We start from the raw sequence: 27,012 nt of genomic DNA on the forward strand, positions 1-27,012 counted from the left end.
TTTCCTAGCAGGCCAGGTGATAAGAATGACCTCAGGTGGTTTGCACCACAGCCTGCAGAGCCACCCAACCTATATCTCCATTCTTACCTGCTGCTGCCCCTCCAGCTGTCCACCTTCTTCTGGGTCCCTCAGTCTTAGGGAGGCCCTTACTGTCAGATGCCTCGTCCCAAAGTAGCCTTTTCCCAGTTCCTTCTCTCACCCCCAGCCTGGCAAATTTCTACTCATTCTTCAAAACCCTGCTTACTCATTACCTCCTCCCCCAAGGAGAATTCACCTCTCTCCCCTCTGGTTGTTTAGAGTACTCTGCTCAGAACTCTGTCTGAACCCTTGGCAGGACACATTATATTTTATCTTTTTCATGGCTCTGTCTCCCAGCAAGATTGGGAGTCCCTCAAGGGCAGGCAGCCTGTGTGCCCCAGACATGTGGTTATCAAAATGCCTGCCTTCCCCTGACGATAGGCAGCGGTGACCTTTCATGGGTCTGCATGGCCCTTCTCTTTCCCCTTACTGGGGATGGCCTTGTCTGTGTGAATGGTCATTCCGCAAAACTCCGAGCAACCTCTTGTGACTAATGAGCTCTCTCCCTCTCATCCTCCTAGGGCCGACGAGATTGAAATGATCATGACGGACCTTGAAAGAGCAAACCAGGTAGGAGATTGGAAGGACTTTAGGTGTAAAACTACACTAGCAGGCCCATTTTTGTCATCTTGGGACATGTGTCACTCTAGGTTAGAAGGCCAGTTAGTGTTGTGCTTTTTGCTTAAAATCATTAACATCATCACTTTTCTGATGTCATGAGAAGCAGGAAAATACATGTAAAGTCCCAAGTGTTATTTCCTTGGCAAATTCTTTGATGTAGTCCCAGCATCTGAGACATCTCGTGGTGAACACCACTACAAAGTGGTGATTGTTTTTTTTTTTCCTTGATCCACCTTTTACATATCTGTCTCTGTGACTGGCATTCAATACCCTGTAGAATTGTACATCATGCCATGTAGTTATACCAGCAAGAATTCTGTCACCACTGCCTTCTCATGGGTTGCAGCTGCTTGCTCTGGATGGGGCTCCCAGCTGACATCCCCTCTTGGCTGATACTTAGTTGCCAGAGAGTCTTAGTGGAAAGTACCCAATACAGTGTCCAGCACAAACAGGCACATAGTATTGAGTGGCTCTAGATTCTCAGCCACTTGGAAGAATTAGCCACCCTGAAAAACTTCTTCCTTCCCTTAGCACTCCATAGAACAGTCTTCTGCTTTAGCAAATATCGCTGCCACTCCAAAAACAAAATGGTTCCCCTGCCCCATTCTTTCTTTTTTTTTCAGGGAGCAGCAGCCAAAGCTATTATAGGTTTCCCAGCCTAGAAGGGAAACCCCTACAGCTGGGTGGCCATAGGCACAAGGAAGTTGAGGGACTTGCCTCAAGTTACCCAGGCAAGCATAGTCCCTGTGGGATGAAAGTCCTCTTGGATCTCTGCAGCCGCCTTATGAGAGTTGCACAGGGTGCCTGTCCACAGATGCTCAGGGAACAGCATCCTTGCTGACTCCTTGGCCAATAAAACAACCAAAAGTCTAAAATATGAAAAGAAAACAAGTGGATTTCTTTTGTGGGTTCCCATGCCTCATACCCTGTTCACCATGGAGGCCCTGGGCCTGGCGTATGGTCAAAATGTACAGAATCAATCCCCTGAGGTCACTTTATAGTACTCATTATCATAGCAGCAGAGTAGCAGATAATTCTTGAGGATTTGTTTTGTGCCTAGCTCTGTTCTAACCACTTTACCTGAGGAAACACTTAGGCCTCACAGCACCCACTCAGGTCAGTGGCTGGTCAGTTGCAGAGCCAGGACCAGAACTCCCAACACCTGGGCTGTTGGCCAGAAACAGGGACGCCGCACAGCTTCCTTCAAACTCTCTCCCAAATACATCACACCACATACCTTGTTGGCATAAAGTGCTGTGGCTACACGGCACAGAGGCACTTGTGGGGTCTTCTGCCTTTGTTTGCTAAGCTGGTTTACTCTGGCCCCTTTGTTTTTGCTTAGTCTGTACTGCTCAACTTTGCAGAGACCTTATATCAGAAGTGGTTTCTGGGGCTCGGCGCCTGTGGCTCAAGCGGCTAAGGCACCAGCCACATACACCTGAGCTGGCGGGTTGGAATGCAGCCCGGGCCCGCCAAACAACAATGACGGCTGTAACCAAAAATAGCCAGGCATTGTGGCAGGCGCCTGTGGTCCCAGCTACTTGGGAGGCGGAGGCAGGAAACTCACTTGAGCCCAGGAGTTGGAGGTTGCTGTGAGCTGTGAAGCCACAGCACTCTACCCAGGGGGATAGCCTGAGGCTCTGTCTCAAAAAAAAAAAAAAAAGTGGTTTCTGGGAGGAGTCACGTAATCACCATTTGTATTTCTCACACTGCTCCTTACTCCATCCCTCCCCCGTGCTAGTCTCGGGCAGGCCTCCCCCTTGGATGGCACTTCTGAGGGAGCACAGGTTGGTTAGATGTAGTCTGTGAATGTCAAACTCAGCTTCAGCTGATCCTCTGTAGTCTTAGCGGCAGCCTCCAGGTACTGAGAAAGTTTGGCAGAAGTAATGCCTTTCTCGAGGTCCTGAAGTCTCTTGGTGGATCCCAGTCTTAGGAGAAAAGTGCCAACTCCCAGGTGACGCTTGGTTTAAGTCCCAGCTTCCTGATTGTGTGGCCTTGACAGTTCTCTTAACTTTTTAAATGTCTTTATCTTAAAAAAAGCAAAAGAGTGGCTCAGCACCCATAGCACAGTGGTTATTACACTAGCCACATGCACCGAGGCTGGCGGGTTCAAACCTGTCCTGGGCCAGCTAAACAACAATGACAACTGCAACAACAACAAATAGCCAGACATTGTGGTGTGCGCCTATAGTCCCAGCTACTTGGGAAGCTGAGGCAAGAGAATCACTTAAGCCCAAGAGTTGGAGGTTGCTGTGAGCTATGATACCACAGCACTCTACCAAGGGCAACATAGTGAGACTGTGTCTCAAAAAAAAAAAAAGCAAAAGAGGCCAGTCGTGGTGGCTTATGCCTATTAATCCTTGCTCTCTGGGAGGTCAAGGCAAGAGAATCCCTTGAGCTCAGAAGTTCAAGACCAACCTGAGCAAGAGTGAGACCCCTTCTCTACTAAAAATAGGAAAACTATCTGGGCATGGCATCACACACCTATAATCCCATCTATTCAGGAGTGTGAAGCAGGAGGATTACATTAGCCTAGGAGTTTGAGGTTGCTGTGAGCTGTGACACCACAGCATTCTAGTTTGGGCAAAAAAGTGAGACTGTCTCAAAAAAGAAAAAAAAAGAAAAAGAAAGATGAATCTTGAGGGTGTTTTGCCAGGGGAAATACGCCAATCACAATAAAAGACAAATACTGTACACATCTACTTGGATGGATCTCTAGAGTCAGCCAGTTCATAGAGGCAGAAGGGAGAATGGTGGGTGCCAGAGGCTGGGGAAGGGAAATGGAAATTTGTTGTTAAATGGGTATAGAATTTTGGTTTTGCAAGATGAAAAATTTCTGATAATTATGACTGTCTTTGACACTACCGAACTGTACACTTAAAAATGGTTAACATGGTAAATTTTATGCTTTATGTATCTTATCACAATTGAAGCCTTTAAATTTATTTGTGAAGGGGCGGCACCTATGGCTCAAAAGGGTAGGGCACCGGTGCCATATGCCAGAGGTGGCAGGTTCAAACCCAGCCCCAGCCAAAAACTGCAAAAAAAAATTTGTGAAAGAAAAAGAGGGTGGGAACAATAGCATTTTAGAGACAAAATGCCAAAATAGAAAGTAGGTACTTAAATAAATATTATTCTACAGCTACTAAAAAAGCGCAGATCTGATGGGGAGAATTGTGAAGTCCTGCGCACAGAACACACTAGCAGCATGGAGGAGGTGGCGAGTTCTGCCGACAGTTTAGCCCGTGTTAGTAGCCTGATGCGGCTGCATTCATAGAACAGTGAAGGGGGTGGTGGTTCTGCTGTCGTCAGTCCATGTCCAGGAAGTTCCATTTTAGACTAACAGCCACACTATAAGGAAAACAGCTCTCTGAAGTATATTCAGAGTCCACCGTGTTGAGGACAGGGAAGGGACCCGGATAGAAAAGAAACTAGGAGGTTCAGGGACATTCCTAATCTTTGAGTAGCAAGGAAAGAGGGCAGATGGACTTGACACCAGGCCTAAGAGGAGTAATTTCAAGAACTTGGGCTGCTGAAAAATCACAAAAGGGAAAGTTTAGGATGAGGACTTTGTGGATTCTGTCATAGCTCTGAAGGGCCAGCCAGGGAATGGGTTAGGCTTTTTCTGGAAGACATTAAAGGATCATAGCGAAGTGTGGAGGCTTGTGGGAAGAAACTTTCTCCCAATGTAGAGAAGCTTCTCCTGGGTCTGGCTCTAGAAGTTGCACTCCCAAGGATATGATCTTCCTGCCTCACTCTTTTTTTTTTTTTTGTTTGTTGTTGTTGTTGTTGTTTTTGAGACAGAGTCTCACTTTGTCGCCCTCAGTAGAGTGCCAAGGAATCATAGCTCATAGCAACCTCAAACTCTTAGGCTCAAGCAATTCTCTTGCCTCAGTCTCCCAAGTAGCTGGGACTACAGGCGCCTGTCACAACCCTAGGCTATTTTTAGAGGCAGGGTTTCACTCTTGTTCAGGCTGGTCTCGAACCTGTGAGCTCAGACAATCCACCTGCCTCGCCTCCCAGAGTGCTAGGATTACAGGCATGAACCATGACACCTTGCCAGCCCTGGAATGTTAAAAGAATATTTTGTAGGAAAAAGATGAGGGGGAAAATGGAAGTCTAAAGGAAGGCTTTTAGAAAAGACAACATTGGCCTGAACTTCAGGTAGGAGGAAATTTCCCCAGGTGAGCAGGAGGAAGATGATAAGGACACAGGCAGACTAAAGGGTGCGCTGGTAGGAGGGGATCTGGTGTGTCTAAGGGAGGATACAAGCATGATAGATTCATCCTGGGAGCAGTAAGGAGTTTTGGGCAGGATTGAGACTGAGTTCTAGAAGGCTAAACATTGGAGAACAGGGGAGTGGAAAAGTGAGAAGCCAGTAGAAAAGTGGCAGCTGGGGCGGCACCTGTGGCTCAAAAGGTTAGGGCACCGGTCCCATATGCTGGAGGTGGTGAGTTCAAACCCAGCCCTGGCCAAAAATAAAATAAAATAAAGAATTAAAAAAAGAAAAGTGGCAGCTATTGGGCTAAAATAGGATGAGATGACACAGGCCTGAGATGAGGCAGTCCCTTCAGAGATGGGCAGGAGGAGAAGTGTGCGGAGGGGACCAGGCCCAAGTACAGGCACAGAGACTTCTGAACCAACTGCCTTCCCCACCAAGAGCCCTCCAGGAGGAGCAATTTACTAGTTCATTGGCATACAACATTCTTTTTGCACTAGGTTTAATCAGAATGTTCTACTGAGACCTGAAGCTTTCTTTTATCACTAAAGTACTTTCAGCATCTATCAATTAAGTCTGACTCTCACATACAACTGTTTGTTAAATTTTAAGGCAGTGGCATTAATACTCATTGCCCTAACAGGTGAAAGTAAAGGTTCAGACTGCTGAGACTTAATGGTGAATAAGAAGCCACAACTTTGCACTTTGAACTGAGTATGAAACCCTGTCTGGGGGCTTCAGTGACAAGCCGGCTTCCCTGCAGCAGTCTGTCTGCCAGCTGTGCCCTTACCTGACCCTCCGGCCCCTCCTTTTAGAGCATCCCTGATGGGAGCAGCTGGTGGCACAAAACCACAGCAGTGGGGCCAGGAGGAAGCCTTTGAAGTGAGCAGTCCTTCTGGTAACCTGCCTGATTTGCATGGTGTGAGGCTGCCCTAATGGAAGATGCTTCAGGTTGAGGTTAAGGTCGGAAACCACAATTCATCCTCCCAAGGAGGAGCCAAGTGTACAGAGAAATGCAAAAAGCAAAAATGACTTAAAGCAAAGTGTGGCATGTTCCTTGACCAAGGTTTTTGTGTCTGGAGTCAAGAAACCTAAGTTGGAATATCAGGTCTACCATTTCCTACCCACATGGCTGTGGCAAATCCATAGTCTCCATGGCCCCTCTTTCTCTTATCTATAGATCTAGAGTGATGATTCCCACCTCTTTGAGAATCTCCATCCTTTTGAGCCCCTTTTCATTCAGCAAATCTTGCTCTGAGCAATCCCTTTGCTCTGAGGCTGCCCAGGAAATGCTGTCTTCAAGTGGCAGAGTCTTCTGGGAACCTGGGTCTCTCAGGTCAGGCGTGTTAGCAAGGCCTTGGGAAGGCCTTTATGGCAGAAGGAGGTGGGAAATACGCTCTTTTGGCTTTTCTGAAAGCATGACTTAGTCTGTGACAAACAGTGTTTACATGGGTGCATTATCACAGTTCCAACTTGCAGCTTGGCTGACCTGATGAAAGAAATCCAAATCAATATCCGTTGCATCCCCCAGAAACATAGACAGATTTAAATGGAGGCTTCTGCTACCAGCGCAGCATGAGCTTAGGACACATGGCAATAAATTTCCTGTCTCTAGCCCACAGAGAGCTTTCTGGCTTCCTTCTTGCAGAATCACTGACAAGGGGTTCCCTCTGAGAGTCTGGGTGTTCGTATGACAGGGGGTGATTAGCCCATTGGTAGTTCCCAGGCCTACTTTGTCCCTGGGGTAACTTGCTTGTCCAAACCTAGGTTTTAATAGCCATGCATGCAGAGGAGGACAAGAAACAAATCCTAGGGCCAAGAAGGATAGAAGATTAGATCAGGCATACCACCCCCGCCATATGAAACCAGAGGCCTCAGAAGCCACACCTTCAAAGGGCAAACTGGATGGGGGAGTCATTCCCTGCAGGAAAGATGATAAAGTTCTCAGGTCTCAGCCTTGGTTCGGAGAGGAGAAGAAAATGTGTCTCCCGAGAGTATTTCTAACCACTGCCATCTCTCCACGGGTCTACCATGTTTTGCTCCAGGCTGAGACTGATATCCTCAGCCCTTTCCCCAAAGCTCTGCCCTGCCAAGCTCCTCAGCCTCAAGACCCTGCCTTGACCCCTGTCTGTGTCCTGCCCATCGCACTCCTCCACAATTTCTGAGTCAGTTTGTTCAGACTTTAAAGCCTATGAGAAGCTGTCCACGTCCTATATGTTCATCCTGACAAGTTCTCCTTCAGGGGCTGAGGTTGAGAAAATGATCCTTTACTGCCTTCCCAGGGCCTCTCATGAGTCCTTGAGGGGGTAGCACAGGGGACCCTGAGGACCTCCCTCTAGGGTGAGTGTCACCATGGGCCCACAGTTCAGGCTGCCTCTCCCTGAATCACCCAGTGACCAGTGTGACACGGGCCCAGGGAGAACAGCCTCCCTTACCTTCCCTAGAGACGTGATACTCACATACTAATTAGGCTGGCCTGTGTCTCATAATGAGAATCATTTCTACTATTTGCTGGTCTGGTTCTAGAAGGAATTCTTTTTTTCTTGGTTTCTTTTTTTTTTTTTTTCAGTTTTTGACCGGGGCTGGGTTTGAACCCACCACCTCCAGCATATGGGACCTGCTCCCTACCCTTTTGAGCCACAGGCGCCGCCCATCTAGCAGGAATTCTTAAAATGAGGTGTCATAGCTATTTGCCACCTTAGGGGAGGTGGAGCTTAACCTGAAGACCGGCTTATAGTCTTCCCTTATAATGCCTTCCTTTTCATGATTAGGAAAGCGTACTGACCCCCTGAGGCAGCACATACAGGACCTTAATAATAATAATGTTTACTGGGCACTGTCACCTCATCTGAGGCCCCTGTGATTGGCTTGTGTGGTCTCAGTGGTCCTTAGTCACCTGGCCAGGGGGATATTTTCCATCAGTGCCATCACTGTTACCACCCAAATGTGAGCAATACCCTCATTTCCTCTCATGTCCTCTGTCCTGACCTTTCCCTGTGTTCTCAACAGTTACTCATTTCTCAGGAGAGAACAGAGGGTAGGCAAGAATCATCACAAGAAATCTTAGAAGAGCTGCTCCACGAGGGAAGGTGCTGTGCTCATGGTGGGGTGGCCACAAAATCACAATGAGGGCTGCTGTCAGCTGCTGTCTGAGAGCAGAGCATGGCCAAGAGTCCCCATGGCTTTATCTGTGCAGGAACAAGAGGCAGAAACGTGCCCATCAGTTAACACAGGGAGTTAGGTGGTTGTCTCAGGACAGCCACAGCTTCAGTGTCCGGGGTTGTGAGTCTAGGAACACAGATGGTGGCCTTCAGGAGATCAGAGGCATTGAAACAAGTGACACCACACAATGAGCCTACAAAGTGCCCTTTTCTCTCTGCCTCAACTCCCCCAAATTGTGTAAATTTAGTTATCGCCTACAAAACGAATCCATCCCAGCAGTGTGTCAACATCAGCTTCCCTGCTCTACCCTCTCCTTTAATTGTTCTTAGGCTTGTTTTTATTTTTAATTCTTCTGCTTCGTGCATGTTAAACTGTGCAAAGTACCTGAGCTCTTAGTTTTGTGGGGTTTGTATTTTTTGGATGTATTCAGGATGTAAATCCTAAATAAATATATAACCCAAAAGTCTCACCAGAGTAACCAAGTCAAGTCAAATGTGATAAAAAGGGAATAAGCCACAGAATGAGTCTGTACATTAAGTTGGAAACTGAGTGCAAGAGCAAGCGCTCTGGAGAAATTATGCAAATTGAGGGTGAAATCCTCAACAGCTATTGCTTGTTCAGTGAGCCCTTTGATGGAACAGTGTCTGCCTGCACAGTTCTGCCTGCCTGAGAGCCTCAAAGCCTCCTGGGGACACTCGTGAACCAGCTACCCAGGCCTTCCCCAACTCTGTCTATTCACAGAAACTTTGGAGCCAGTGTCACAAGTTGGGGTGGTGATGCCACCTTGTTGGCTGTTACCAGAACAGTTTCTCCACTGCTAGGATATAGTTTTCTTCATTAAGGGATTAGGAAAAATATGTCTAAATATACCTTATACCTGGCAGAATCAGAAGGATTTTACACTCAAGGTTTTTGCCAGTAGCAAGGGAAGAGTAAACTTTGAAGTAAGATGATCTGATTATCAGAAAAACTTGGGAGTGGTACATCTGGAAAAAACTGGGTGAAATTTTTTTTGATAAAGTTTTCTGCTATCTTAATATCCGGGTCAGTATAGAAGTTTTGAGACAGACTGTGTTACGGTCTACTATTTCACTTCCAAGAAACACAGCTGATAGCATTCCTCCTCATTCATTTGTTGCAAGTTTTAGCTTGCTCAGCTTATGGGTGTTGCTGCGAGGGTTTCATTTGTTTCCGTCCACACGGATTTTACATTTCTTGATTTTCATGTATCTCAAAACTTCCGTAATGACCCACATAGTTGAACAATTAGCATGAACCAGGTCTAGCTACACAGGTCACATTGCTGTCTTTCCTGAAGGTGGGAGAGTCTAGATTCTGTATGGAGCAGAGAGGGTGGGAGATGACTGCTTAGATAGGCCTGGCTAGGCACTATGTGAATTATACCATGTGTGATTCCAAGAGCTCCCCAAAAGGCAGGACAGGCCACCATCAGCACCTTCCTGGGAAAATCCAACTGCCCTTAAACTATATCCTAATTTGTCTATATGCAGAGATTTACTTAAGGCTGCCAAACCCAGTCCTCATAACTGGATTGATCAGCTGAGTTCCAGAGTAAACTAAAATCTTATTTCTGTTGTGACTTCTTTCTTAGCAATTAGCAGATACATGCTGTCACTCCACAGGAAATGCATGATGGAGCCCCTTTTCAGCCAGGCTTTCCTTGTCAGTCTTTTTCTATTAGCAAATGTAAGTCCAGTAGATAGAAACAGAAAATTACTTTCAGCCCACATGCCCAGTTATCTTACATTTTGTCTCAGTCATAAGAGTAAAGTAAAGACAAGGCCATTTATAACTGGCTTCTGCATGCATTCTGTATACCAAGCATTTCCATGGATGTGAACTTTCACATGGTCCCTGAGAAGGAATGGTTCTCCCATTTTACAGTTGGGTAGATGGAGTCTCAGTGAGCTTTGGTGACTTGCCTTTGTTCCTCTCAGGTGGTGGGCATTGGAGCAGCCTATCCTCACCATCCAGTGGGAAACTTTGTTTGCTCCCCGGGGGCAGTGGCTCCCTTCTGCAAGAATTACAGGCAATGATGGAAGGGTCCACTCATGGCTCCTGCAGCCCCCAGCACTGGCCTGTGCTGCCCTCTTCTCTGTGGCCCCATCTTGGCCTGGCTGGCTGAAAGTAACTGCATCAACATTAGAAAGTTTCATCAGGTGAAGAGTTAAATATGTTGAAATAAGCCTGGGCCTTACCAAAGAAGCAGCATTCACACCCCGTCTGTTTATGGAAATACTAAAGGAAAACAACCACGACATAGTGCGTGTTTTTAGGAAGAGAATGACCAAAGTGTCTTTAATTCACTGTTTACCCATGAGAATTACTCCCAGGAGTAATCCTGCAATAAAATCTTCTTGGTCTATGAGAATAGAAAGAAATTGAATCAAAAGACTCTATTTCCACTTGTATTTATTCAGTCTGGGAAATTCAGTGGGCCGGAGCATTAGTATCAGCAGGGGATTCCTTGCTCCTAGCGTTAAATTACTGTCATAATCGCTCAATTATTTCTTCCTTGTACTGTTTAAAATAAGAATCCATCACATTCTATGTTTTTTTCTAGCATTTATTAGGTTGAGTGTTTAGGAAAATCAATTATAGTCAGTCAGGCATGAATTGATGAATGTTCTTGTAATAATTGTCAGTTGTTAAACTGAATGTACTTTCTCTTTCCACCCTTTTTCATTTCCATCAGAGGGCAGAGGTGGCTCAGAGAGAGGCAGAGACCTTAAGGGAGCAGCTCTCGTCAGCCAATCACTCCCTGCAGCTGGCCTCGCAGATCCAGAAGGCACCAGACGTGGTGGGTAGCCCAGCCCTGTGGGACTCTGCCCACCTGGTATGCCCACCTTTGTGTAGCAGCTACTCTCTCTTCTTTGTTTTTAACATTTCTTTTTGGAGTAATATTTGAACCAGTAGTGTTTTCTTGGTGGGGAATGCTTTTAACAACTTGAGGCTAGAACTTGTTATGTAGAAGGAAGAACTTTGCTGGTTATGTGTGGGTGCTCTGAGACCAGCATACTGTCACCCAGTGCCGGGGCAGAGGCTGCTGAGATGCTATCACAACGAGGACATCTTTCCCACTAGGCCTGAAGGGGGGACTACTAACATGTGGGTGGAGATCTGCAACTGTAGCCTCCTCAGAATCACACAGGGAAGCTAAGGGTTAGTTCTCCTCTTGGATGTGTCTAGACCAGTCCATGATGAGCCAGGGAGGGCAAAGAGATAATAAAATCACCTGCTCTAAGTTGATATAATAGCTGGAATCTCACTCAAAATACAGCATGTAGGAGGAGAGAGGCAACTTGATTCTTCTAAAACTATTACAAACAGCTCTTAGCCAGAACTTTCCCAGCTTGCTCAAAGTGGCTTTGAACTACTGATTTTCCAGATTCTTTCCTTCTGCACTGAGCAGTGACATGGAGCAGTGTAAGAGCTAAGACCTGAATATTGGAGCCATATGTCAGGGTTTAGACTCCAGCTGTCCAATCTGTTAGCTGGAAAATGGACAGGGGCTCAACTTCCCTGAGTCTCAGCTTCTACCATCACTAAAAAGGGGGGTTTATGAGGACTTAGAAAGTTACTGTGAGCAAAGCACTTGGAGTAAGACTTGGCATGTGGTGAGGCCTTCATGGTTACTTTCATCATGGTCAGTGCTACTGTCTCTGGACCCCTGGTTTCTAGGCACTCAGCCCCATCACGCTTCATTTACAAACTGCTGTGATTGTAAGGTCTCTTTTGCTCTAATAGCTATGGTGAGTACTTGGCATTAATAGGTGTCCTTTTATTGAACAAAGATTCATTGAGTCCTTGCTGTGCCCAGGGCCTGTGTGGACATTGGGAGAACCGTGAGGAAGGGAACAAGGCCTATCACAGAGAGAGTGAGATCTCATTAGGATAACTCACTTTTGACAGCCATCATCCACCCAGTCCATACACAGGGTACAGTTACTTTTGTACAGATAAGGAAATAGAGTCCTTGGAATTAAACATGTCACCCCAGAACATAGTTGGTCATTGGGCCAGCCAAGGCCCAGATGGGGCCTTCTAACCGCCCAGACCAGGACTTTTAAATTACTCCCTAGGTAGGAATCCAGAGTATAGTGTTCATGTTAGCATTCTCTTTTAAGAAAAGATTTTAGTTTTCTTTTTTTAAAGTTAACATTAAATAAAACATGATTTAAGTGTTTCAGAATACAGAGAAAAGATTTCCATTTAAGGGGCCATCACGTTCTTCATACTTCACAGACTCTGATACTTAGTTTTAGCTGTGTCCCTGTAATAGTTCCTGTTCCCTCCTCCATGGTTAGATGGACTGGATACAGGGCCTGGTGGGAGGAAGCCTTTGGGATCAGGTCATATCTTCTCCCAGCCTCAGGGGTCCTAGTTGATCCTATAAAGGAAGCCATCCATTCTGATGTGTCCACAGAGGGCTCCTGAGCTCAATGTTTTGATTGAAAAGAATTCTGGCACCATCCTGGATTGCAGCCACCAAAACATTTCCGAAGGAAATGAATGTTTTTGCAGGTAGACTCAGTTGTGGATCCTGGGGGTGCTTAAGCACTTCATCATCGGTTAAGTGCAGTGTTTACATGGCACCAGTTCAGTCTGCCAAGAGCAGCCCTGCGGGGCTCTCCCCGGGTGTTATTCCCACACAGCCAGCGAGTCTCAGCTCTAGCCAGTTGGGGAGCAAACATAGGAAACCGGGCCAGCGGAAAAATGGTCTGTTGAGCTTGGCTGGCAGAATGCAGCAGAGAAACAGTAAGAGTCTATAGATCTAGCAAAAGCCAAAGCCAAGCCGTTGGGTGTCTCAGCAGAATCACCGGTTGTAGAAGGTGAGCAATCAGTCACTCAGCAGTCTCTTGCTCTGACTCAGCAGCCACACTGGGGCTTTACGTAGTTATTTTATTCCTGCCTCTTGACACCATAGTTGTTAGAGGAAAGTCTTATTGTCATTTTACAGGTAAGGAAACTGAAGCACCAAGAAGTGTAAGCAGTTTGCCCAAAGGTCATACAGCTAAGAAATGGTCACACTGGAATATGAATCTAAGTTTATCCTATTCCAGAGTCCCCTACATCAACCTATGCCTCCTGCATGGGCACCAAATGAGACAGGATATATCAAGGTCCAGTATTTGCAGACAAACATTTGTTCAGAGTTCTGGTGCATCACGTCAGGCCACTTTTTTGAACCTAAACAAACTGTAATATTGGAAAATAGACACCCATCAGATGAGTGCACCTGATAGAATCCACCAGACTCTGTTCTTGGTGCTGGTGGGAACAGAGGTGGCAGTAAGAAAGAGAAGTAAGGTTGAGTTCCCATTCCATGACACACACACACACACACACACCAATCTCAGGGCTGGCTCACACCTGTAATCACAACTCTTTAGGAGGCTGAAGCAGGAGGATCAGGTAAGCCCAGCAATTCAAGGCCAGCCTAAACAACATAGTGAGACCCCCATCTCTACAAAAAACTAAAAAATTAAGTGGGAGCGGGGCATGGTGTGCCTCACGCCTATAATCCTAGCACTCTGGGACGCAGAGGCTGGAGGATTGCTTAAGCTTGGAAGTTCAAGACCAGCCTGAATAAGAGCAAGACCCACCTGAATACGAGCAAGGCACCGTCTACTAAAACTAGAAAAATGAGCTGGGCATTGTAGCAGGTGCCTACAGTCCCACCTACTCAGGAGGCTGAAACAAGTGGATTACTTTAAGCCCAAGAATTTGAAGTTGCTGTGAGCTAGGCTGATGGCACATCACTCTAGCCTGGGCAGTAAAGTGAGACTCTGTCTCAAGAAGAAGAAAGGAAGAGAGAGAGGAAGAAATTTTAAAAATAAATAAATAAGCCGTGCATGGTGGTGCATGCTGGCAGTCCCAGCTACTCAGGAGGTTGAGACAGGAGGCTTGCTTGAGCCCAGGAGTTCAAGGCTACAGTGAGCTATCATCTTGCCACTGCACTCCAGCTTGGGTGACAGAGTGAACCCCTGTCTCCAAAAATGAATAAATAAATGATGAAGTAGGACTACCCAGACTCCAACTATTAGTCTCTTCTGGTGGGTCCCAGGCTTGCTCACCATCACAGCACAGTTTCAGTTCTCATAAGGAGCAATGCTCTGGCATCTCATTCATGGGTGGTATGAAAATGGGTACAGGACAGGGATCCTCTTCTCACTGGGTTCAGCCTCAATGTTCTGGTCTCAGCTGGAGGGCTTAGGAATCATCTGTGCAGCATAGGGTGTTTCACAGGAACAAGTTGGGAATAAGGGGAGGTGAGTGAGTTCAAAGGGACAAAAGGTGATTGAATACTACATCAGTTCTATTGTTATGTTCATCTTTCCCTTTGGAAACACTCTACCACCAGTATCGTCTTAAGCCCTTCGATCTTTTTACTACGTTCTTAAATCCTACAGAACATTCCCACATGTCCTCTCCCTAGACCTGTAAGAGATGTAGGATACCCTTCTCAGTCTGGGAACCCTAGTGCCATGGCTGAGCCAGACCAGTGCAGGTGCACCCTAACAGGGGTGCCCACAGTGGCCTGTTTACACATTTCCTGTCTGAGCCATGGTCCGGCCCTGGGCCCTATCCCAGACCTTCAAATCCCAGGCTCTAGGGAAAGAGTCAGAACCCACACTTTTTTTCTACAGCTCCCAGTGGATGCAGCTGAGTTGTGCCTTAGACAGACATGAGGGGCCAGTGCTCCCAGTCCTGTCTGAGCCCACACGTGCTTCATCATGGCCCCTGCCCCATGCTTATGAGCTCACTGGCTTCTTAACTGCCTGAGGCCCACATACCCACGCCTTGCACAGCTGCCCATCCTCTGTAGATTGAGCCCAGGCTCTCCTCCTACCCCAGTCTTGGAACCATTCCCTAAGCCTTTCTCCTTTCTTAGTTCTCTATTGTATCCTTAAGACAAACAGGAGGGTCTCCTATGTTTGAGGTGGGAGTGAGTCACGGTGTAGGCTCTAGCTTTTTCCCGGGTCTTGCTGCTTTGGGGTATATTTCCTCATCTCATTTAGTTGATGCTAGACAGCAGTGATTTTTGCAACATAATGAGGAGTTTGTGACTCAGTTTCCTAACAGTTAGGTGATGGGTCCTTGGGCCATGCTCAACTGGGCCCCAGGAGTTGATCAGATGGTCCTAAGAGGCCTGCCACTCCCAGGTCCCCTGGCTGGGTTCTGAGAGCTACAGTTTTGACACATGTTTATTTGAATCATGTGTCCCTAATACATTAACTTGTAGTTGCCCATTGTGAAGCCCAAGTGACTTACAGCTGGTGTCACTTATCCTGAGACCCTGTTAGCATTTATGGCAACACCCTGCAAGACAAGACACTCATGAATGACCTGAGGCCTGTGATTCAGTCTGTGCCACTATCAGATTCATCTCCGTGCATGTCACCCCCATCATGTCCCTCCCTGCTCCCGAGCCTCCAGGCTCCCCATGGCTGGTCATACCCTTTGGAACATCCACAATCAGGTGTCCCTGTGCTCGAGCCCTCACAAGTGGCCCTTCCATGTTGGCCACTCCTCAGGCCGGTCCCAGCCACTCTCTGTGGCTACATGTGGTGTCTCTTGCCTTTCCCCTCGCACCCACCCTGAAATGGAGCCCCTGTCCTCCAACAAGGCTCTGCCAGTCCTCTGAGCTGTGTCCGTCTATCCCCTAAGGCTCACCATCATATCTCCAAGAAGCTCTCACTTCCTGGAATTGCTTGTATGACTCGCCTCAGAGCTCCCAACGCTGGGCCTGCTGGTATTGCCTAAGGTGGTGCTTTCCAAACTCTCTGCAATGAAGGATGGTTTTGTTTTGTTTTTTAAATTTCCAGTCTGTTGCAGACTGATAGTTTTATAAAAGACAATTAAAATGTCACTGAAATGTCGAGTCACTATAAAAGCTTCTAAACACTCGCTCTCAGTTTTTGCACTTGCCTTGCTGTGCACCGGCACTGGTCTGTGAATTGGCACTAGTTCGGGGAGCACATGCTGAGCAGAACTGGTCTGGACAGCATGTGCCTTGTAAATAAGCCAGCGGAGACACTCCCTGGGGCCACGTGCACATCTGACAGGGGTCAGGAGACATGAACCACCTAGTTTATGAGATTGTACAAATCAAAGAAATACAGTCACTTATTTGCACACAAAACTTAACAGACTTAAATGGTAAAGACCTTAATTTCCCAGGAAGGAATTGTGAAAAATCATTTCCCTGAGTGACTGGCCCCAAATGTAAAAACTTGTGACAAGGCCACAGCTACCACCCTCTGACCAGCTTAGGCAGCATCAGGATGTGAACAGAGAAGGAGCCACAGCAGGATAATAGCCTTGATCATGCCTTCCCCAGGCCTCTGACATCACAGATGCCCTGCACTCCTTCCTTTCGACCCCCAACCCCACGTCTGTCATGCTTAGAAGTATATCTGCCCTATAGAAAAGCTTCCAGAATCGTCAGGAGCTATGATTACTTTTAAAGGTGAGAAAGAGTACTGCTTGAGTTGTTGACAAGTAGAATTATGGATTTGACTTTTTCCATTTTTTTAAGTACCTTTTCTGTTTTGCATACTTTGCCCAATGAGCATGGAGCCGGGGGCAGAAAAATCAGTTTTTAAAAAATCAGTTGTCAGGCAGCACCTTGGCTCAAGGAGTAGGGCATTGGCCCCATATATCAGAGGTGGTGGCCCCGGCCAAAAAAAAAAGTGCGAAAAAGAGTTCTTAAGCAAAGGAGCACCAAACACGTATCTTTCAAATCTTTTTTCCTAATGTTTTCTCTGAGAATCAATTGGTTAAACAATATTTCAACTTGTAGATAATTTAAGAACGAATCCAAAGGACCTTGAATCCCACCTTGTGGGAGAAGAACTAGTGCTTGAGTAGCACTGCAAGAGCCCTCCTCTGGGCCACTGGGCCTGTTGTTCCTCCCTCCCCAGCTCTCAGCAAGGGCTCCTTACCTCCTTTATACCCTGGCTCATGTAGCCCTTACTGAGGCTTTTCCTAAGCATCTTATTAAAACTCTTCTTTTTTCCATTCTGACTCCCATGATTTAGGTTTTCCTAGCACTTTCTTAGCACTTGCACACTTTTCATTACTAATAAATGAATATACTGAGTCTCACCCACCCTGTCCCATCCCCACTAGACTGTAAACCCTGTGAAGACAGGGGCTTTTGCCCTTTTTACTGTGTGCCTAGTAGATGGTGGGTACTCTAATTTATCCAGTGAACAAATCTATGTGGGCAGATAACCACAGCATGTGGGGCAGGGCAGGGCAAAGGCCACGTTGTGTCCAGGCAGAGGCAAGAAGCAGCATCCTGCCATGCGCTCACCATTCATACCTTGAAATTGGTGGTTTCTGCCTCAGTGGCCAGCACAAGTGACCTGAGCACCTGGCCCAAAGCCAGTGCAGTTTTGTCATTTCTTTCTCCTCCCCAGGAGCAGGCCATAGAGGTGCTGACCCGCTCCAGCCTGGAAGTTGAGTTGGCCGCCAAAGAGAGGGAGATCGCCCAGCTAGTGGAGGACGTCCAGAGACTTCAGGCCAGCCTCACCAAGCTACGTGAGAACTCGGCCAGCCAGATCTCCCAGCTTGAGCAGCAGCTGAGTGCCAAGAACAGCACACTCAAAGTAAGGGCACCGTGGGTGCCAGGGAGCCACACCCAGGGGCAGGGGCAACTGGACATGTGTGTGCACACATACCACCCACACACACCCTCTGCCTTCCTGGAATCTTGAACCTTGTGAGGTTGGTCAAAGCAGAGGAGCCTACAGCAAGGAACTATGTTTGAACCCTGCCATCCTCCTGGTGAAAGCTCACGGCCATTCCTGGCATGCAATGCAAATGTCCCTGACTAGGTGGAAGTCCCTTCCCTAGTGATTGCTCATGTCTGTGATCAGGGAGGGTCCATGCATGAATAAGTTAGAGGCTGTCTGTATAGGCAAGCCTTTAGCCCAGTTCTGCTGGGGGTTCCTGGCCAGCATACCAAAACTCTGGCTCCTTCTGTGCCTAAACTGAGCATCTGAGCTAAGTGACGTTCCCTCATTTGAGTGCTTTTCTCTCAGTTGCCCAAAGCATAGGAAGCCATGCACTTAGTGTCTCTCTCACACAAGTCTCATTAGGCAGAAGCTAGGTCCTCTGGGCCTTCACACAAATCTGTGTCTCAAATGCTGAATGCAGAACCTTCTTCAAATTTTAAAATGTAATTACCATACTTTAAAGCATTTGCAATCTATTGAAGCAAGTGTCATTTGAAGCAGGTTCTAGAACCCTGGATTCCAAGGTGTCAGACTCCGGGAGGGGTCTCAGGCAGAACCAGTGGGGGTCACCACCTGCTCACAGCTATCCCATCCACACCTGATGTCTCTGTGGTGAGAGCCTGAATGAACACACAACTGATAAAGTAGATGAGAGTTAGTTGTAAAAATGTAAAGATAACTTTTTCTGATATAAAGTAATCTTAGGGCTTGGTGCCTGTAGCTCAAGGGGCTAAGGCGTCAGCCACATACAAGAGCTAGTGGGTTCAAATCCAGCGTGGGGCTGCCAAACAACAATGACAACTACAACCAAAAAAAAATAGTCAGGCATTGTGGCAGGCGCCTGTGGTCCCAGCTACTTGGGAGGCCGAGGCAAAAGAATCACTGAAGCCCAGGAGTTGCAGGTTTCTGTGAGCTGTGATGTCATGGCACCTCCACCTAGGGCAACAGCTTGAGGCTCTGTCTCAAAAAAAAAAAAAGTAATCTTAGGATATAGTTAGACTCGTTTAATTTTTTTTTTCTAAATCAAGATTTTCTTCTTGACCCATGAACAAATTTAACTCAGAACTAAACTTCCAGCAAGTCTGTTGCTAACTCTGGTGGCCCCACAACCATCCCTGCTCGTTTCTTCTCTGCATCTTTGGCCACTTTCTTTTTAAGAAACTGCCCTGTTCCAGGTCCCTTTGAGAAGATGGCCCTGCTGGCTTTGGGCAAGTAGTTGACACCTGGTCACATCTGCCACAGCCAGGCTATTTCTCCAGCGTTTCTTACTCTGTTATCAGCTTGCCTGATATTACCAGTACTCATTTTTTATTTCTAGATTAAATCTAATTTTTTCACATTATAGCCATTTCTGACCCTAGCAGTGGCATTATTATTAGACAATTTGCCTTTCTCTCCTTTGTTACAGTTAAAGGGCATGACTCAAACACATCCTGCATGTGGCTACAAGAGAGAAAGGCATAGACCTTCCATTTTTTATTATAGAGCAATTTCTTCTGAATCAGTTAGGGTTTTAATGTTTGCCTTCACAAAAAATGAAACGCAGCTTCACAAATTAATGTTCTTTATCCGTATCTTGAGGGAATTCTTTAATACTGTGCAGTTAATGAAACAATTCAGCAATACTTCTTCCAAAATTATTGCTCCCTTATCTTCATCTGATCTAATAATCAAAACATATCCTCTAGTAACAAGACTTCTCTGATTTTAATTATCTTAACCCCTTGTCGCCAGGAGTAAAGATTTCTCTGATATCAAACTCACATGCAAAAGGCATCAGGCATCCCCAAATGAGTGTGTCCTCTCTCACCCCAAAGGAGTAAAGCTAATTGAATGAGATGCCTTCTTAGGGCTTTTTATTTTTCCTAATGTGTGTAATTTGTAGTCTCAAATCTAAACTAAGCAGGAATACCATTATTAAGAAAATATTTTATGAATGAGACCTGTCAAACTGGCAGTGTGATGCTTTTGTGACAGAGAACCCTGGCCCCAGAGTAGTGACTACTCACTTGGGACCGGGTACCATGGGGCTGCTGCTTTCTTCCTTCTCCTTCTCCCTATCCCTTTCCTCCCCTTCTCTCATGTTTTTCCTTCTTGGGCCACATTTTTCGGTGTTAGGGGATTCTGAGACACACAGTAGGGCCTTGAATTGAGTTGCTGCTTGAGAGAGGGGGCTGCAGCCTCCAGCTAAGCTCTTAGCTTTTTGGAGTTGTGGGTGTTTTTGCCATGAACATTTGACAATGTGTCCTTGATTTTTAAGACAAATGCCAATGTGTTTGATGACAGTCATTTGGGGAGAAGGTGTCTCCCACAGGCAGAAGGTTTAATGAGCAGAGTCTTTAGTCTTGAAATTATTGGGTTTTTCCACCAGTACATCCCAGCAGTACTCTCTGCAACTTGATATATTTGGGGACTAATTAATTGGTTTGCTTTTTCCAGCCCATGAAACTTCTGCCACCAAGATTTCTGCCTTTCACTGAAATTGGCTGTCATTCCATGAGGATACCTGCCATCTGCATTTTTACCAGCCTTTCCTTGCTAGGGTTCTTTTTCAAGCAGAGTTCACAATAAACACATCACTATCCACATATATGTATCATGGTATGATCTAACCTTTAAATAGACATGGAAACAGACTCAAAAGTGGAAGATGTTTCTTCCTACGTAATCTGACAAATGCTTGAGCACAGTGCCACTTATAAAGGATAATTTTGTATTTGTAATTAATGAAATAACCCGACTGCCGTGACAAGGCTGCTATTTTTGATAACTCTCTATTCTGTGGTCCTGTGTTAGAACACTTTAATTCAGAGACAGTATAATTAGGCATCACCTGCATAATACTAGCTGTAGCACAGAAAATAATGCTACCAATAGCTTCAATTTATAATGGAAATTTATAAGAAAGACTGGCTAGCAGAATGCCAGTCTCCCATAGGGAGAAATTGTATTTTCTAAAGATGCTTTAAAGATCAGTAGTTCCCACTGAGTGGGTGTGTATTTGAATCACCCAGGGGTCTTCCAAACTGCATGTGTCCCCCCACACCTCCTCCACCTCCCATGGCTCTGATGGGTCCCCTCAAGTCACTGTGGGAGGCTGCTGTGCATTATAGGACTAAACCATGTCCTTAGACTCATTTAATGCCATTAATTCTAGATTTGGTGAACATGCCTCTAGACCAGGGATCTTCAGACTTTTTAAACAGGGGGCCAGTTCACTGTCCCTCAGACCGTTGGAGGGCCAGACTGCAGGCCCCCAGACGAGTCGGCTGCTAAGCAGGACAGGCAGTGGCAACAAAAACACCTGGCAGGCCAGATAAATGTCCTAGGCGGGCCGCAGTTTGAGGACACCTGCTCTAGACTCTGCCTCTCTGGTGGCGAAGCCCCCTTGCCCAGCAGAATGCACCTGATGCCTGCTACATTCCAACCCATCATCCAGTGCGGAGCCTACCCTGTGGTGCTCTAACTGACCTTTATGGACTTTACAAAACATCTATAAAGAGTTCATACAGCTCTGATGTCCATCCTCCATGTGGGTGGGCAGGATAGTGGTCACTTATGGAGGTTGGGCCCAGGGCCATCCTCCCTGTGGCTAAAGAGGCCCAGCCCCATCTGACATGAAGGCCTGTGTGTGTCCCTCCATGGCAGCCGCTGCCGCCAGGAGCCATCAGAAGGGAGATGCACCTCCAGAATGGCAGGAGCCAGTTCTGCCATCAGAGTGCCCCAGGGATGGGACTCCCACAGCATTGTCCTGGTGGAGTCTTGAAAGCTCTGTGAGCACAGATCTGAAGATGGGAAGCGACTGTGGTCCTAGCCCAGGAAGCAGAGTGGGATCCACCTGGCAGCTGTGGTGAGGATATGGGAGAAGATAACTCTTGGAAGCCATCTCTCCAAAACCAAGGGGACCTTTTCTAGAAGCCTCAGGTGCCTTCTCAGGGTTGAGGTGTCATCTGGTCAGCAGTAGGAGGTCATAATTGGGTCCCTATATAATCTCATTATTTGGGACATCTGTGGTGAGTCCTCTTACCTCATCTCCATAGTTTCAGGTGTTTTGCATGCAGATAGCCCCCAGTCTCTAGCACACATCACTGACAGTAACATACATTATTCCAGCAGCCTAAATACTGAGTTAGGTCCCTCCCATTGTATAATGGTCCTATTCTGGGAGGGATTGGCTCCTTTCTGCCCTATCCCTGGGTCACACCTGGTCCCAGTTCCTAGAAATGAGCGGTAACCAGCAGCACACATGCCATGCAGACATCCCTCCTTTTCTGTGCAGAGCTATACTACATCAGCCCTGCCACTCTTCCCATCCAATCCAGTCTGCTACAGTTACCAGGACCCAACTTTTTGAAGCCAAAAGCAAGCCCATAGTGTGACCCTCAGCTGTCACCTACTCTCTGGCCCTGGGAGTCTCTCTTCATCTCACATTCTCAGCATCCCTATAGGGCATGCACAGCACTCACCCAGGGCTTTGAAAGGTTCCATGAAGACCTAGGCACTAGGGTGTCTCTGGGCTCCTCCCCGAGGCCCTGGCCCAATTGGTCCTGAATTTACATACCTACTACCTCTCCTGAGGTGCTGTGGAAGTCATGTGTTCGCCTGGGGAGCATCCTTGTGCCGTAGAAAAGGATGTACACACTGCCCAGGCCTGGACACCAGGGATGCAGTGTTGGCCAGGGGGCTGTGCCTCAGACCCTGTCCTGGACCAGGCATCCCCACACCAGCACCCTAACCTGAGCCGGTGGGTCTTCAGCCATCACCACAGAGAGCTTGGCCCTGTTCATCTATGTTGCACTAGTTTGATGTGCCAAGGGCCCTTGACTAGGACAGATACTATTCACTGTGTACCAAAATAGTTGGCGTTTTGCATTAAATCTCATTATTTAAGTCTTAGGATTTTAAAACCTTCAAATAGATCATCTTCTAGCACTTCAGCACATAATTAATGTGCATCCAGTAGCTTTCCAGAGCCTTGCTTGGACCCTGGACCTGTGTCTTTACCACAACTGTATTCAAGTTGCACTTGACAGCCCACACTTGCTCATCCTCTGCTTCCTCCCTACTGTTCTTTGAAAACCGATACTGATTCTGAATCTCCCTATTTCTCAGATCAGGAGCGTAAGGCCCAGTCAGGCCAAGGATCCAAGGTCACACTTGGCCAGGTCTCTGGCACCTGGCCCTGTCCCCTGTTCTTTGACACAGACACTTTGGGGAAAGATAACCAGTTCCCGGACTCTGCTCCTTGGTATAGGATGTGGGGCTGCCTTTGCCGCCTGTCAGCTTTTGACAGTGAAGCTGCTTAGGGGCACATGTGCTCCTTCTGTGGCTCTGCCTTAGAGTGGTGGGGACCCTGGGAGGTGGCAGGCTGCCATCTAGAGACCTTCACAGACAGAACCCCTGCTGGTGCTGAGCCAGAGTCCCCTCAGATCTCATGCAACCCTCTTCAGTACTGCCTGTCAGGGGATAATAGTAGGAACAGCTGCAGCAGCACTAACAAGCAGCATTCCTGGGGTCCTTCTCCAAGTGCCCAGCACTGTGCTGAGTGCTTAACTTGCAGCACCTCATTTAATCCTCTCAAAAGCTCCATGGAATGTGTGTCATCATCACCATTTTATAGATGGAGAAACTGAGGCTTACAGAAGTTAAGTCTTGTCCAGGGTCACCAGAGCCAGGACCCACTGGACCTCAGAGCCCAGGCTCACCAGTGTCTCCTATCGTTTTTGAACTGCTGTGAGCAGAGAGAGCCATCCTGAGGTCCATCAGGGATGCATTGTAGGACCCTAGAGATGTTTTCCTTTCTTGGGGCAGACATGTCTGCAGAAGTGTTGTGATATTTATATCAGCATATGTGCTCACAGGACTGAGTCAGTGCACCAGGCCATCAGCAGGAGTGACACTTGAAGAAGAAGAGTGTCTACACAGATGACCAGAAACTGGAGCTCCTCCTGCCCTTTTCAGACTGAAAGTCTTTGAAACTGGACTTTCTAGGAACCTCACAAAGAGTTCTGATCAACAATAAGCCAAGGACATTTGGTCTTTTTCCCACAGTGGGCATGTTCAGCCTCAGAAGCCTGTTGCAGTTCCATGTCACAAGACTAGATGGAGACGTTTGTAGGTACTTGCCACCCCCTCCCACCACTGCAGTTTTGAGATTTTGCGATCACACCAGGGTCATTTATAAGGAGACTGCAGTAGAGGCTAGGTTAAAGCACTCTGCAGGGCAGGACAGACCTCCACCTGGCTTCGTCCAGCTTGTCTGTCCAAGACATGTCATCAGAAGTTTACAAGAGATCTTAGCTATGTCTTGATTATATTGTCCCAGGTAAATGACAGAAATTTTAGTGGAAGCTGTTTAGCTGTCAATGAAAACTGTTGTATCCAACTAAAATACAGCCATGAATTGCTTAATAATGAGGCTGCGTTCTAAGAAATGCATAATTAGCTGAATTTATCTTTGTGCAAACATCTTAGAGTATACACACACAAAGCTAGGTGGTGTATATATTTTTATTCATGTTTTTTCATGTAGAAAACCAAATGTCCCAGCACCATTACTGAGTACTAGTCATTTCCCCTACTTAACCTGCCATGCTAATGTCAAGGGCCATATATCAGGTTTCTCTATATAACCCATTGTAATCTCACAGGAGCACAGTCACATATGTAGCCTGTTATTGATAGAAATGTCGTCATGTGGCAAACAAATACACACAGATTTCCATCCTAAAACCTCTGATCAGGGCCATTCATAGATCTTCAGAGAAGCCAGGCCCTCAGGAGGACTGCAGTGGGACTTAGCAGTGATAAGAGTCCTAACATTGACCAAGGGACCTAGAAGTACCAACATCTGCTCTAGTTCTTTGCTTTGTGTGACCCTTTGAGATACTTGTATTATTCCCACTGTATAGATGAGTTTATTAACTTGCTGAAATCCTCAGCTTATACATGACAGATTTGGACTCCAGGTTCAGGCCACTAGCCTTGTTAGCCTGTGCCACGCCAGGTTCTGGAGTCCTCTGTGTGTTCCTGTCCTCACCCTTCTTTTCTACTTTCTCCTGTTCTCTGAATATGACCAAATTGATAATGTGTTCTATATCCAACTTCAGTGAAGTCCACAGTCTGACATGCATTTTTCCGTCCCCAAAACACTGGATAATCTTTTTACAAGGGAGAACTGGCAATCAGTGCTTCCTACTATTTGACTATCGGGAAGAGAATGAAATAATCACCTCCTTACAAGGACCTTCTGACAACCTTTTGTAGGAAAATGAGTACCTACCACCCCCTGTTTGATTATGACTGAGAAAACCATTATAGCATATAAAGTCAGCAAGAGGTTTTAAAAAGGAACTAGAGCAGAGCAATTTTACACAGCAGAAAATGCACACACAAGAAATTGCCAGCAAAGGCAACAGAAAAAGATGCACTAAATTAATTTAGTTTACAGAACACCTGAATTCTTAAAACAGTGGGCAGATGGGGATGCAGATGGGCATCTCCTCCCAAACTCTGGGATGTTTTCAGTTGGATTTAAACTCATGGCAGGTCACACAGAAGCTAAAAAGACACCTGGAAACCTATAGATGGAAAGATGCTGGCAATTCAGCTTGTGGCATTTGTTCACCACCAGCTTGGAAATATGCAGACTATCCAGGACCCTTCCCTGGAGCTTCATGTTTTATGTTGAGCTGTCTTGTTTCCCCAAGGAGCCTCCTTGGAAAAAGTCAAAAGCAGACTGGTCCAAAAACACCATTGGTGTAGAAGGAAGCACCCCCTACTGACCCCCTACACCAAGGGTCCTAAACTTTTTAAATAGGAGACCAGTTCACTGTCCCTCAGACCGTTGGAGGGCTAGACTGCGGGCCCTGGGACGAGTCGACTGCTAAGCAGGACAGGCAGTGGCAGCAAAAACACCCAGTGGGCCAGATAAATGTCCTAGGCAGGCCCCATGTGGCCCGCGGGCTGTAGTTTGAGGACGCTTGCCCTACACTATGAACTTTAGCATGAAATCCCTGCAGAGCCATGGGCAAAAATGGCCGTGTGAACAGCCAGACTTTTCTGAGCACATCAGAAGAATATCATCATACATTGGAAACGTGCCACTGCTCCTCAACATCTCTGGACCTTACCAGACAACTGTGTGCCTGGGAGCCCCCGTGCCTACTGAGATCTCACTGGCCAGGGCCCCTGGGAAGTGGGGAGCAATAGCCCTCCAGCTCTGAGGGGCTGCCAGGGAAACCACCGAGCATTCAGTTGAATGGCCTCCATTTCAAGCATCCCAGGATCTGGGGCTCGAGGGTGTGAACTCATGTCTTCTGATACCTGTTTGATGCCATTACTTAACAGTGAAGGGCTTGTGTCTCCTGTTAGCGGGGCTCTGCCAGAGGTGTTGACAACCACAACCATACAAGCCAGCCTAATGCAGTTTATGAAGAAACAACACACTGCTTTTCAAACTCCAGGATAGCTTCTCTCCCTTCCATTTGCTGCTTTATGGCATTTCATACCAAGTGGACTTCTCCTTGTCTGTTTTCTGCCTCCGTAAGGCTATTTCTTTCTGCTTTCATTACATTTGTGTTGTAACCTTGTGTAGCAATATGTGCGCACATGGTCATACTGACCAGGCCAGAATCAGGAAGGAGAGATATCCTGATGTTGCTGACTTTTATTTGTTTGAACTGTCTTCCCCGCTAAGGGCTGGCTGGGTGTTGTGTAGGGGATATAGTCTGTGAAGTCCATTGACCTGTTGTCAGGCATGGCCACTAATAAAATTCTTCTGTTTTTAGCAACTGGAAGAAAAACTCAAAGGCCAGGCTGACTATGAAGAGGTGAAGAAAGAACTGAAGTAAGTATGGAGACACCTGTGGCCCTCAGAGGCTGGGATTCAGTAGGGCCATCTGCTAACAAATGCCACTCCAGCAGCAGGCAGCCTCGCCTCTTTGCACTCATTCCTGGTAGATATTCAGTGTCCTCAATCACCCAGCACTTGGGTATTTGCACTCAGGCCTGTCCCTGAAGTCTTTAGAATTCTTTTTTTTTTTTTTGAGACAGAGCCTCAAGCTGTCCCCCTGAGTAGAGTGCCATGGCATTACAGCTCACAGCAACCTCCAACTCCTGGGCTCAAGCAAGTCTCCTGCCTCCGCCTCCCAAGTAGCTGGGACT

At 46.8% G+C, this 27,012-nt stretch overlaps 1 protein-coding gene across 5 annotated transcripts in view; it reads left to right on the forward strand.

Annotated features, from left to right (window-relative positions):
* The window catches only part of CUX1 (cut like homeobox 1), a 372,158-nt gene that overhangs the window by 270,006 nt on the left and 75,140 nt on the right, over positions 1-27,012 (forward strand). For 3 of the 5 annotated variants that reach the window (XM_023515709.1, XM_023515706.1, XM_023515708.1), the window contains 4 exons: positions 600-648; positions 10,797-10,901; positions 17,530-17,718; positions 26,637-26,695. In XM_023515709.1, the coding sequence (XP_023371477.1) occupies positions 600-648; positions 10,797-10,901; positions 17,530-17,718; positions 26,637-26,695 (402 nt within the window). The remainder of the gene's footprint in view (positions 1-599; positions 649-10,796; positions 10,902-17,529; positions 17,719-26,636; positions 26,696-27,012) is intronic. The other 2 variants (XM_023515710.1, XM_023515707.1) reach the window with 1 other exon arrangement.

The sequence above is a fragment of the Otolemur garnettii genome, unplaced genomic scaffold, assembly GCF_000181295.1.
Source record: "Otolemur garnettii isolate 467f Iridium unplaced genomic scaffold, OtoGar3 scaffold00077, whole genome shotgun sequence".
NCBI lineage: Eukaryota > Metazoa > Chordata > Mammalia > Primates > Galagidae > Otolemur > Otolemur garnettii.